The sequence below is a fragment of the Ascaphus truei genome, unplaced genomic scaffold, assembly GCF_040206685.1.
Source record: "Ascaphus truei isolate aAscTru1 unplaced genomic scaffold, aAscTru1.hap1 HAP1_SCAFFOLD_553, whole genome shotgun sequence".
Taxonomy (NCBI): Eukaryota; Metazoa; Chordata; class Amphibia; order Anura; family Ascaphidae; genus Ascaphus; species Ascaphus truei.
This window is the reverse complement of record NW_027456885.1, coordinates 1-13,037: the sequence shown is the minus strand read 5'-3', so window position 1 is coordinate 13,037 and position 13,037 is coordinate 1. Positions and strand designations below refer to the sequence as shown.

Here is a 13,037-nt window from a genome sequence, read left to right as displayed (position 1 = left end):
AGATAGAGGGAGAGGAGGGGGGAAAGAGAGGGAGGAGGGGGGAAAGAGAGAGGGAGAGGGTGGAGGGTGGAAAGAGAGAGAGAGTTAGGAGCGGGGAGAGAGAGAGGGAGGAGGGGGGAAAGAGAGAGGGGGGAAAGAGAGAGGGAGGGGGGAAAGAGAGAGGGAGGAGAGGGAGGGGGGAAAGAGAGAGGGAGGGGGGAAAGAGAGAGAGAGGAGGGAAAGAGAGAGGGAGGGGGGAAAGAGAGAGGGAGGGGGGAAAGAGAGGGAGGAGAGGGAGGGGGAGGAGAGGGAGGTGGGGAGAGAGAGGGATGGGGGGAAGAGAGAGGGAGGGGGAGAGTGGAGGGGGGAGCGTGGAGGAGGGGGGGGAGCGTGGAGGAGGGGGGGGAGCGTGGAGGAGGGAGGGGAGAGTGGAGGGGGGAGGGGAATGTGGACGGGGTGAGTGGAGTGGGGAAATAGGGAGGGGGAAAAAATATAGAGGGAAAGTTAATTCTTCATGCCCCATCCTTTCATATCTGGCCCTTTGCCCCAAGCTCCTCCCCTTTGCCCCAAGCTCCACCCCTTTGCCCCAAGCTCCTCCCCTTTGCCCCAAGCTCCTCCCCTTTGCCCTCACCAGGTCGAATTGCCGACACAGGAAGAATCCGGTGACCTACAAACTTTCCACCCTCTTCAAAGACCGCGATTCGGAGAGAGGCGAGAGTAGGGAGTACAACCTGAGAGAGGAAAGAGAGGAATGAGGGAGGGAGAGAGAGAAGGACAGAGCGCCCAGAGAGAGAGAGAGGAATGAGGGAGGGAGAGAGAGAAGGACAGAGCACCCAGAGAGAGAGAGAGAGAGGAGAGAGTAGGGAGTACAACCTGAGAGAGGAGAGAGAGGAATGAGGGAGGGAGAGAGAGAAGGACAGAGCGCCCAGAGAGAGAGTGAGAGAGAGAGTGGGGTACAACCTGAGAGAGGAAGAGAGAGCGGCAGGAGAAAGAGCGCGAAGGAGTGTGTGCAAAGGAGAGAGTGTGCACAGGAGAGAGAGTGCAAAGGAGAGTGCACAGGAGAGAGAGTGCAAAGGAGAGAGAGTGCAAAGGAGAGAGTGCGAGAGAGTGAGAGTGCGAGAGAGTGCGCGAAGGAGAGAGAGTGCGCGAAGGAGAGAGTGCGCGAGAGCACGCGAAGGAGAGAGAGCGCGCGAAGGAGAGAGAGCGCGCGAAGGAGAGAGACTGCGCGGAGAGAGTGTGAAGGCGGGAGAGGAGAGCAGTAGTCCTGTGTGCGCGACGTCCTGACCTTGTGGAATATAAAAGGCTCCTCGTCCCACACGGGGTTAAACGAGTTTCCCTGGGAGGTTTTAGTGCGAAACTTCCTCTTGGTGTCCACGGGCAGCCCGAACATATCTATCTCAGCATATATCCCAACACGCTTATCCGACAGGAACTGCCCCGAGATCACCTGGGAGAGAGAGGGGGGAGAGGGGAACAGGGAGAGGGGGGGGAGAGAGAGAGTGGGGAAGAGGGAGAAATAGAAGGGTGTAGATAGAAGAAAGAGAGGAGGGATGGGAGGTATGGATGGAGGGAGACAGGGGGAGGAGAGACGAGTGGGAGCGAGAGAAGGGGGAAGAGGGAGATGGAGAGAGAGGGGGGGATAGGGAGAGAGAGAAGGGGGGATGGAGAGAGAGAAGGGGGGATAGAGAGAGAAGGGGGGATAGAGAGAGAAGGGGGGATAGGGAGAGAGAGGGGGAGAGAGAGATAGACGATGGGAGAGAAAGAAAGGAATGGGAGGGAAGGATGGAGAGGGAAAGGAAGGTGGAAGAGATGGGAGAGAGAAATTATTTTGAGTTACCAAACAAAGTAAACCCCCCGTCCCCCGCCTCCCCCTCCCCCGCCTCCCACTTGTCCCCCGCCTCCCCCTGTCCCCTGTCCCACTTACCTTTATTTTCACTGTATTTGCCACAATTCCGTCCACAATATTTTCAGTAAAAGGGTCGAAGGGTTTATCCGTCCTGCGCATGAATTCCGGCTTCAGGAGGTATCCGCTCCGCCGGTTATACTCAAAAATTCCCATATTCAACTGCATCGGGAGATCTGCAGGAAGGAAATATATATATACACACAGAGATTGGCCCGCGGTGCACCCTACACACAGAGAGAGAGGCCCGCGGTGCACCCTACACACAGAGAGAGAGGCCCGCGGTGCACCCTACACACAGAGAGAGAGGCCCGCGGTGCACCCTACACACAGAGAGAGAGGCCCGCGGTGCACCCTACACACAGACCCAATTGCAGTCCTGCTGCATAAACGGAACGTACGATGGGGGCGCCGTCCTGTAGATTGAGACACAATCCCTATAAAAGTCCTATAGTATAAATGGGTTATACCAGCGAAGCAAGGTGAGTCAGGGCACTGCGGATTTGTAATAAAGCTAATTTATTGCGCCAAATAATCGACGTTTCGGCCGGGGCAGCGGCCTCTCTCAAGTGCCAGCGGCATACTGAAAACATCCCAAAGTGTCTCTGATAAATAGTCCCAAAAGTAAAGTAAATCAGGTGTCCGGTGTTGACGAGTATCAGCTGGTATTCAGGATCAACAGCGGCAGCAAACACAGCTCCCACCCAACAGTCCTACGGTATGGAAACGCAAATCAAAATTCCCTGCACCGTTTCAAAACTCATCTGTATGGTTGAAGTTTAATGAAAAATAAATTATTGTAATACCATGTACTGCAAACAAAAAACTAAACAATAAACTTCAAGTTATAAAAAAAAACAACTCATCCTTGAAAGTATTTATGAGACTGGTAAAACAGGACTTGGTTGGTTCTTTTAAGAAAAGACACCCGGCTCGCTTTAATCTTACCCTCCAAGAGAAAAGACACCCGGCTCGCTTTAATCTTACCCTCCAAGAGAAAAGACACCCGGCTCGCTTTAATCTTACCCTCCAAGAGAAAAGACACCCGGCTCGCTTTAATCTTACCCTCCAAGAGAAAAGACACCCGGCTCGCTTTAATCTTACCCTCCAAGAGAAAAGACACCCGGCTCGCTTTAATCTTACCCTCCAAGAGAAAAGACACCCGGCTCGCTGTAATCTTACCCTACAAGAGAAAAGACACCCGGCTTGCTTTAATCTTACCCTCCAAGAGAAAAGACACCCGGCTCGCTTTAATCTTACCCTCCAAGAGAAAAGACACCCGGCTCGCTGTAATCTTACCCTCCAAGAGAAAAGACACCCGGCTCGCTGTAATCTTACCCTCCAAGAGAAAAGACACCCGGCTCGCTTTAATCTTACCCTACAAGAGAAAAGACACCCGGCTCGCTTTAATCTTACCCTACAAGAGAAAAGACACCCGGCTCGCTTTAATCTTACCCTCCAAGAGAAAAGACACCCGGCTCGCTGTAATCTTACCCTCCAAGAGAAAAGACACCCGACTCGCTTTAATCTTACCCTCCAAGAGAAAAGACACCCGGCTCGCTGTAATCTTACCCTCCAAGAGAAAAGACACCCGACTCGCTTTAATCTTACCCTCCAAGAGAAAAGACACCCGGCTCGCTGTAATCTTACCCTCCAAGAGAAAAGACACCCGGCTCGCTGTAATCTTACCCTACAAGAGAAAAGACACCCGGCTCGCTTTAATCTTACCCTCCAAGAGAAAAGATACCCGGCTCGCTGTAATCTTACCCTCCAAGAGAAAAGACACCCGGCTCGCTGTAATCTTACCCTCCAAGAGAAAAGACACCCGGCTCGCTGTAATCTTACCCTCCAAGAGAAAAGACACCCGGCTCGCTGTAATCTTACCCTCCAAGAGAAAAGACACCCGGCTCGCTGTAATCTTACCTCCAAGAGAAAAGATTGTTGAAAAAGCTGACCGAGAATAAAAATATAATCTTTTAAAAAAAGCTGACAGAGGGGGCGCGTTGGTATTGCTAAATAATAATAATAAATTATAAGCAACACCCGGGTGCAGCAGCACGACAACCATCTAACGAGGACTGTTACAGAATACAGGATCGGGATCCCACTGCGGGATACCAACAAGAAATAAAACAGGTATCTTACACCTAGGTGTAAGTAACCTATGGATCAACGAGACGGAATTCGAATATCGGACCATGAAAAACCCACGACATCCAGTATTCTGCCCATTACCTCAGATACACGAGAGCCTCCATAACCCGCCAGGAACACCCATTCTCTCGGCCACGAATTCGATACATCAGCCACTGGCTGGGTACTTCGAGCCTATCTTACAACCCATAGTCACTAGTGAGAGATCATATATAAAACACACTTTCCGTAGAAGGTAAGAAACTCCTTCTGGTAACACTGGACGTTAGCAGGCTATACACGATGATACCACACGAAGAAGGCTTGAATGTGGTTAGACAGATTAGAGGCAGCACACAGAAAAGAACCGCTTGTGGTTTACATCCTTTTATTCTTTACCCAAACTATTTTAAGTTTGAAAACACACTTATATACAGACAACAGGTACAGCCATGGGCAGCCATGTAGCCCCATCGTATGCAAACCTTTACATGTCTGATTTTGAAGGTTTATTTTTAATACAACACACTTCCTTAAAATGATTTTCTACTGCAGATACATCGATGACGAGTTGTTTATTTGGAACGGAACGTCAAACGAGTTCATTGATTTTTTTTAACCATCTAGATGGGTTACAAACTCCCGTAAGGTCACAAAGAACTGGAGTGAGAAGCAAATGTTATTTTTAGACGTATTACTCGCAAGAACAGAAGGCCAACTGCGCACGGACTTGTACCGCAAACCGGCGGACAGGACCTTACATGCAACTAGTTTTCATCCGGAGTCCTAAAAGAAATGCTGCCTTTTTCTCAAAAGGTCAGAGCATCACGGACAGCAGATAGACCATTGCAGCTAGAACAGACAGTAGCGGATATTAAAACTCCCTTCCTGAAAACAGGACACAAACAATCGGTGATGGATAAAGCATTCTCAAAAACAACCTCCTCCCCTTCTCAAACTAAAGACACAGAAGGAATGACGATAGTCTCAACAGTTACAACCGCAAGTTGTAAAATTCATTAAAGACTGTATTAATAAACATTGGAGGGTTTTGCAGATCAATGAGACACTAAGCCATGTATGTAACAATCCTCCCAGATTCACATATCAAAGAGGAGAAAACTTGAGACATGCTTATCCGCGCAGACCGTAAGGATCACTACCCCCCCCCCCCCCGCACACCCCCCATTTTCTGAATATTCAGAAACGTGTGCTTCAAGTGTCACAACTGTTCTGTGTGCAACAGCCTAAATACTGGAGATTATTTTTTTCATCCAAGAAGTGGCAAAATGTATACGATTAAAAGTAGGATTACCTGTGTAACAACACATGTTGTGTATGTGATGAAGTGTCCTTGTGGCTTATGCTGCATAGGCAAGACGAATCATATGCTGAAAACACGTTTCATAGAGCATAAGAGCAAGATCAACCACATAGCAGAAGATACTGCGCTACTAAACATTGTACCGATTTTAAGCACTCAGTTTCATCTTTAAAAGTCATGGGGATAGAAGAAGTACAAAGATCCACGGCTGGGATACATAAAGATGTCACTTTATTACAATGAGAGGCATATTGGATATTTACACTTGACACTGTATTTCCCAAGGGACTTAATGACAACTTATCCCTTGGTTGTTTTCTTACGAGCAGATAACTCACACGACAATTTATCCACAGATCTCTCTTTGCTGCTGTTGCAGATACCTCACTTAACGTTAGATATAAGGTTGGTATAAGTCTGAGGTTGGTACAACTTTGACTTTAGACACATTTAGATATGTCTCTATTATTTTCATTATTGAAATACTTCACAAGACTGAACATTAGTACAAGAGACCATAAGACAATGTTCCATTATTTAATTCGGATTCTCTCACTCAGACACAGGGCACTAAGTTTTTATCAGAAAGGACTGCTGATACATTCAGCTGGTAATACCCCGTTATCTCTCTTTGGTGCAGAAACGTGGCTGCAGGTGACCTACTCTACATAGGATTATTGCTCCACTACCGGACACCGAAATATCAGGAGTGGAGATCTGCTTGCGCAGAAGAGGACCGACTCATCACTAAGCAACGGATCACAACACACGGAGGCACGCACGCCGGCGGTGATACGCCATGACGTCACATGCCACCCAAGATATCGCGGGATGTAAGGATCCGGACCGGACCAATCAGTGACGAGAGAGCAGCGTCGAGGGAGCAGCGTCGGATGATGTCACCTGCCGACTGGGAGAGCGCGGAGGCTACGAACAGATGATACAGACGGCGAGTGATGATGAGAATACCAGCTGATAATCATCAACACGGGCGCCTGATTTACTTTTGGGACTATTTATCAGAGACACTTTGGGTTGTTTTCAGTATGCCGCTGGCACTTGAGAGAGGCCGCTGCCCCGGCTGAAACGTCGATTATTTGGCACAATAAATTAGCTTTATTAGAAATCCGTAGTGCCCCGATTCACCTTTCTTATCCCCAGTATTCATTGGATTACCAGCAGCTGTTCCCTGGAGCCGGAGCACCGGTAATTGCATTGTGCATATTATTCTATTATGGTGTGCAGGCTTTAACCATGTACCAGCGAAGCTCCATTCCTTAAAATGGACCCCGCGACCCCGGGTATGGACGACCTCCGTCAAGCCCAGTCCAGATGTAAATTGGGTGACCATGGCGCACAGAGGGGATCAGGCGCCGCCGCCGCGGGGAATTCCGCACCCGGCGTCCGATGTCAGTTCACACAGTGCCAGCAAACAGCTGAGAGCACGAGCCCCGAGTAAAGTCTGTAATCGGGGGGCCGGGCTAGGCGCAGTACGTCAGGATGACGCGACCACTGGAGCATCCAATGAAACAAGCCCTACGCGTTTCGCTGCATAGTGAGCGACTTCCTCAGGGGCACATGCAGACTATACTCGGGACTCTTGCTCTCAGCTGTTTGCTGGCACTGTGTGAACCGACATCGGACGCCGGCGTCATCTGATTTACATCCGGACAGGGCTTGCCGGAGGTCGCCGGTACCCGGGAACGCGGCGGTGAGCTGTTCCATCGGGTCTCCTGCGTGGTTCTGGGATCACAGCTGAGCAGCTACTCCCACCTGTCTGCAGGGTTTCCCACACTGCGATTTCACCGCTGTGGGGCCGGCGCTCCTGTTTTTTAGATCTGTTTGGAAATTGGTTTACTAAACAGAAGCTGCTCAGACCCAAAGTCTCACCTGGGCCGTCTACCCTATATCCTTTTATCTACCCTATATCCTTTTATCTACCCTATATCCTTTTATCTACCCTATATCCTTTTATCTACCCTATATCCTTTTATCTACCCTATATCCTTTTATCTACCCTATATCCTTTTATGTGCCCTTTATCCTTTTATCTACCCTATATCCTTTTATCTACCATATATCCTTTTATGTGCCCTATATCCTTTTATCTACCCTATATCCTTTTATCTACCCTATATCCTTTTATCTACCCTATATCCTTTTATCTACCCTATATCCTTTTATCTACCCTATATCCTTTTTTATACTACTGGGGCTTTTGTTGGGTTGACGTACACTTATTGTTTGGACCTATATTTTATATACAGTACATCTTTCAGCGCTGATGTTTCCTTTTTGTTGATATATAAACACACACACGATGGGCGCTCGGTCCTATAAAACAGAGATTCCATAAACGTCCTATTGTACAATTGGGATGTACTCTTATAAATGGCGACCCTGTTCCTATAAAGGTCCTATAGAATAAATAGAATATAATGGAGGCTCCGTTATACTATGGGACTTTTATAGGAACGGTGTCTCCTCCTGAGACACAGACCCTATAACAATGTGGCTGTGTTGATAGGATGTGGGTAGGGGCTCCTGTGTCCTGTGTGGTATTAGGGTTTTCTTTGGGGTCCAGGCTCACCCAGTGTTTGGAAGTTCAGAGCGGCCATCTGACACCCCGCGTTCCAGAAGAGCTGCGGCATGTAATTAGAGGAGTCCACGCGGGTGCCTTTAGGGTAAATACGGCTCAGCTGCTTCTTGTTATATCTGAGAGGGAGGGCGAGTCAGGGAGGGACACGCAGAGAGAGAGGGAGAGGGACACGCAGAGAGAGAGAGGGAGAGGGACACGCAGAAAGAGGGAGGGAGAGGGATAAGGAGGGAGGGAGAGGGACACGCAGAGAGAGGGAGGGAGAGGGACACGCAGAAAGAGGGAGGGAGAGGGATACTCAGAGAGGGAGGGAGAGGGACACGCAGAGAGAGAGAGAGGGAGGGAGAGGGATACTCAGAGAGGGAGGGAGAGGGACACGCAGAGAGAGGGAGGGAGAGGGACACGCAGAGAGAGGGAGGGAGAGGGACACGCAGAGAGAGGGAGGGAGAGGGACACGCAGAGAGAGAGAGAGGGAGGGAGAGGGACACGCAGAGAGAGGGGAGGGAGAGGGACACGCAGAGAGAGGGAGGGAGAGGGACACGCAGAAAGAGGGAGGGAGAGGGATACTCAGAGAGGGAGGGAGAGGGACACGCAGAGAGAGGGAGGGAGAGGGACACGCAGAGAGAGGGAGGGAGAGGGATAAGGAGGGAGAGGGACACGCAGAGAGAGGGAGGGAGAGGGATAAGGAGGGAGAGGGACACGCAGAGAGAGGGAGGGAGAGGGACACGCAGAAAGAGGGAGGGAGAGGGATACTCAGAGAGGGAGGGAGAGGGACACGCAGAGAGAGGGAGGGAGAGGGACACGCAGAAAGAGGGAGAGGGAGGGAGAGGGGACACGCAGAGAGAGGGAGAGGGAGGGAGAGGGAGAGGACACGCAGAGAGAGGGAGGGAGAGGGACACGCAGAGAGAGGGAGGGAGAGGGACACGCAGAGAGGGAGGGAGAGGGACACGCAGAGAGAGGGAGGGAGAGGGACACGCAGAAAGAGGGATTGAGAGGGATAAGGAGGGAGAGGGAGGGAGAGGGACACGCAGAAAGAGGGAGGGAGAGGGACACACAGAAAGAGGGAGGGAGAGGGACACGCAGAGAGAGGGAGGGAGAGGGACACGCAGAGAGAGGGAGGGAGAGGGACACGCAGAGAGAGAGAGAGGGAGGGAGAGGGACACGCAGAGAGAGGGAGGGAGAGGGACACGCAGAGAGAGGGAGGGAGAGGGACACGCAGAAAGAGGGAGGGAGAGGGATACTCAGAGAGGGAGGGAGAGGGACACGCAGAGAGAGGGAGGGAGAGGGACACGCAGAAAGAGGGAGAGGGAGGGAGAGGGACACGCAGAGAGAGGGAGAGGGAGGGAGAGGGACACGCAGAGAGAGGGAGGGAGAGGGACACGCAGAGAGAGGGAGGGAGAGGGACACGCAGAGAGGGAGGGAGAGGGACACGCAGACAGAGGGAGGGAGAGGGACACGCAGAAAGAGGGATTGAGAGGGATAAGGAGGGAGAGGGAGGGAGAGGGACACGCAGAAAGAGGGAGGGAGAGGGACACACAGAAAGAGGGAGGGAGAGGGACACGCAGAGAGAGGGAGGGAGAGGGACACGCAGAGAGAGGGAGGGAGAGGGACACGCAGAGAGAGGGAGGGAGAGGGATAAGGAGGGAGAGGGTCACTGGGAGAGGGAGGGAGAGGGACACGCAGAGAGAGGGAGGGAGAGGGATAAGGAGGGAGAGGGACACTCAGAGAGGGAGTGAGAGGGACACTCAGAGAGGGAGGGAGAGGGACACGCAGAGAGAGGGAGGGAGAGGGACACGCAGAGAGAGGGACGGAGACACGCAGAGAGAAGAAAGGAGAGAGAGAGGGGCATGCAGAGAGGGAGGGGGAGGGACATGCAGAGAGAATGAGGGAGAGAGACATGCAGAGAGAGGGAGGGAGAGGGGAGAATCAGGGGGAAAGAGAGGGAGGGAGGGAGACAGGGAAGAAGAGATGGAGAGGGGGGTGAGAAGAGATGGGGAGAAGGAAAGACGAGATGGAGAGGGGGAAACAGAGAGGGAGAGAGGGTAAAGAAGAGAGGCAGGAGAAAGAAGAGAGGGAGAAGGAGGAGGGGAGAAGGGGAAGAAGGAGAGTGGGAGAGTGTGGAAAGGAGAGCAGTAAAGGGGGGTGGAGAGAGGGGGAGACAGAGGAATACACACAGAGGGAGGGAGTGGGGGAGAGAGAAGGGGAAGGGGTGGGAAAGGGAGGGGAGAGGGAGTGGGAGTGAGAAAGGGGAGCGGAGTCAGGGAGGAGTACATAGATAGGGAGAGAGAGAGGGGAGGAAGGAGACGGAAGGGGAGCGAGAGGAGAGGGAAGGGAGACAGAAGAGTCAGAGAGAAATACAGAGGGGGGAGGAATAAGAAGAGAAAAGGCGAGAGAAAGAGGGTGATAGAGAGGGTGATGGGGAGAGATAAAAAGAGTGAAGAGTCAGGAGGAGTACAGAGAGAAGGGAGGGGGAGAGAGAAGGGAGGGGGAGAGAGAAGGGAGGGGGAGAGAGAAGGGAGGGAGAGAGAGAAGGGAGGGGGAGAGAGAAGGGAGGGGGAGAGAGAAGGGAGGGGGAGAGAGAAGGGAGGGGGGCAGGCAGGAGGAAGGGAGAGGGGAAGAGATGTGGGGTCAGGGAGAATACAGTACACAGAGAAGGGGGAGAGGAAGGAGAGAGAAAAAAAGAGGAGGAAAGAGTGGGGAGGAAGAGAGAGATAAAGAAAAAATAAAGAGTTAAAAAGAGACAGACAGGCGAGGAATGAGAGATGTGGTTGAGAGACTTCCAGTAAGAGACAGCTGGGCGGGATGAGAGACAGCCTGAGCCAGGATAAGACAGCAAGGATACTCCACAAACTCCATGGGAGATTTAGTGAGCTGCTCCAGCGCTTTGGTTTCAACGAAAGAAGACATTTCATAGTACTTATTCCTCTCTGAGAGAGAGAGGGGGGGGGGGAGAGGAAGGGGGCGAGAGAGAGGGGGAGGAGGGGGAAAAGGAGGGGGGGCACGAATGAGAGAGGGGAGAAGGGGGGGGCGAATGAGAGGGGGAGGGAGGGAATGAGAGGGGGAGGGAGGGAATGAGAGGGGGAGGGAGAGAATGAGAGGGGGAGGGAGAGAATGAGAGGGGGATGGAGGGAATGAGAGGGGGAGGGAGGGAATGAGAGGGGGAGGGTGGGAATGAGAGGGGGAGGGTGGGAATGAGAGGGGGAGGGAGGGAAGAGAGGGGGAGGAGGGAATGAGAGGGGGAGGGAGAGAATGAGAAGGGGGAGGGAGAGAATGAGAAGGGGGAGGGAGAGAATGAGAAGGGGAGGGAGAGATGAGAGGAGGAGGGAGGGAATGAGAGGGGGAGGGAGGGAATGAGAGGGGGAGGGAGAGAATGAGAGGGGAGGGAGAGAATGAGAGGGGGAGGGAGAGAATGAGAGGGGGAGGGAGAGAATGACAAGGGGGAGGGAGAGAATGAGAGGGGGAGGGAGAGAATGAGAGGGGGAGGAGGGAATGAGAGGGGGAGGGAGAGAATGAGAAGGGGGAGGGAGAGAATGAGAGGGGGAGGGAGAGAATGAGAGGGAGAGGGAGAGAATGAGAGGGATAGGGAGGGAATGAGAGGGGGAGGGAGAGAATGAGAAGGGGGAGGGAGAGAACGAGAGGGGAGAACGAGAGAAGGGTGATATGGAGAAGAGGAGAAAAAGGTGAGGGGGCAGAGAAGAGGAGATAGAGAGGTGGGAGGGAGAGAGGGGAGGAAGATAGGGGAAGAGAACAAGGACATAGAGAGAGAGGGGGAGGGGTGGGAGAGAGAGGGGGGAGAGGGTAGGAGGGAGGGAGAGGGGGAGGAGGAGGGGGGATAAAAGGGGGTGGTGGGTGGGAAAAAGATAGAGGGTTGGGAGAGAGATAGAGGGGTGGGAGAGAGATAGAGGGGTGGGAGAGTGATAAAGGGGATGGGAGTGGGAATGAGATAGAAGGGGGGGTGGGAGAGAGATGGTGGGGGTGGGAATGAGATAGAAGGGGGGGTGGGAGAGAGATAGAGGGGGTGGGGGTGGGAATGAGATAGAGGGGGGGTGAGAGAGAGATAGAGGGGGTGGGATAGAGAGGGAGAGAGGGGGTGGGATAGAGAGGGAGAGAGGGGGTGGGGTTGGAGAGAGATAGGGTGGGAGAGTGATAAAGGGGGTGGGATAGAGAGGGAGAGAGGGGTGGGAGAGAGTGGGGTGGGAGAGAGATAGTGGGGGTGGGAGAGAGATAGAGAGAGGGGGGTGGATGGGAGAGATAAAAGGGGTGGGAATGAGATAGAGGGGGGGGTGGGAGAGAGATGGTGGGGGTGGGAATGAGATAGAGGGGGGTGGGAATGAGATAGAAGGGGGGGTGGGAGAGAGAGATGAGGGGGGGTGGGAATGAGATAGAGGGGGTGGGATAGAGAGGGAGAGAGGGGGTGGGATAGAGAGGGAGAGAGGGGGTGGGTTGGGAGAGAGATAGGGTGGGAGAGTGATAAAAGGGGTGGGATAGAGAGGGAGAGAGGGGTGGGAGAGAGTGGGGTGGGAGAGAGATAGAGGGGGGTGGGTGGGAGAGATAAAAGGGGTGGGCATGAGATAGAGGGGGGTGGTGAGAGATGGTGGGGGTGGGAATGAGATAGAAGGGGGGTGGGAATGAGATAGAGGGGGGGGTGGGAGAGAGATAGAGGGGGTGGGGGTGGGAATGAGATAGAGGGGGGGTGGAAGAGAGATAGAGGGGGGGGGGTGGGAGAGAGATAGCGGGGGTGAGGGGGGGAGAGAGATACTGATGAGTCTGATTTGTTACCACCTGCTAGAGATTCTGCATCATATGAAGGGGGGGGGGGGGGAGGTTATAAAACAGCTGCATTAATGTGCCCCCTAAGCCACCGTGTGTGTGCCATGCTGCACCCTCACCCACCGTATCCCCAACTCCTTCATGCCCCTAAAATCTGCTCACACCCCTCCCAAATCACACTAATACCCCCTCTCCTCTCCCAATAGCCCTCTATCCTCCTAATGCCTTCTCCCCACCACTAACCCCCCCCCCTTAGTTGCCCTCCCCCCCTCTCCTGCTACTCACTGTTCGCCACATCAAACGACTTGAACTTAACGGGTTCCACGTAAATT

General features: G+C 52.8%; 1 protein-coding gene across 1 annotated transcript in view; it reads right to left on the bottom strand.

Moving 5' to 3' along the window:
* Window positions 1-13,028, bottom strand: part of PLCB3 (phospholipase C beta 3) — a 55,776-nt gene extending 42,748 nt beyond the window's left edge. The window contains exons 1-6 of the mRNA XM_075584365.1: window positions 12,991-13,028; window positions 10,778-10,862; window positions 7,930-8,054; window positions 1,904-2,058; window positions 1,265-1,426; window positions 611-710 (exon numbers count right to left, since the gene is read on the bottom strand). Of these exons, the coding sequence (XP_075440480.1) occupies window positions 611-710; window positions 1,265-1,426; window positions 1,904-2,058; window positions 7,930-8,054; window positions 10,778-10,842 (607 nt within the window). The 5' untranslated portion in view covers window positions 10,843-10,862; window positions 12,991-13,028. The remainder of the gene's footprint in view (window positions 1-610; window positions 711-1,264; window positions 1,427-1,903; window positions 2,059-7,929; window positions 8,055-10,777; window positions 10,863-12,990) is intronic.
* Window positions 13,029-13,037: the final 9 nt, after the last annotated feature.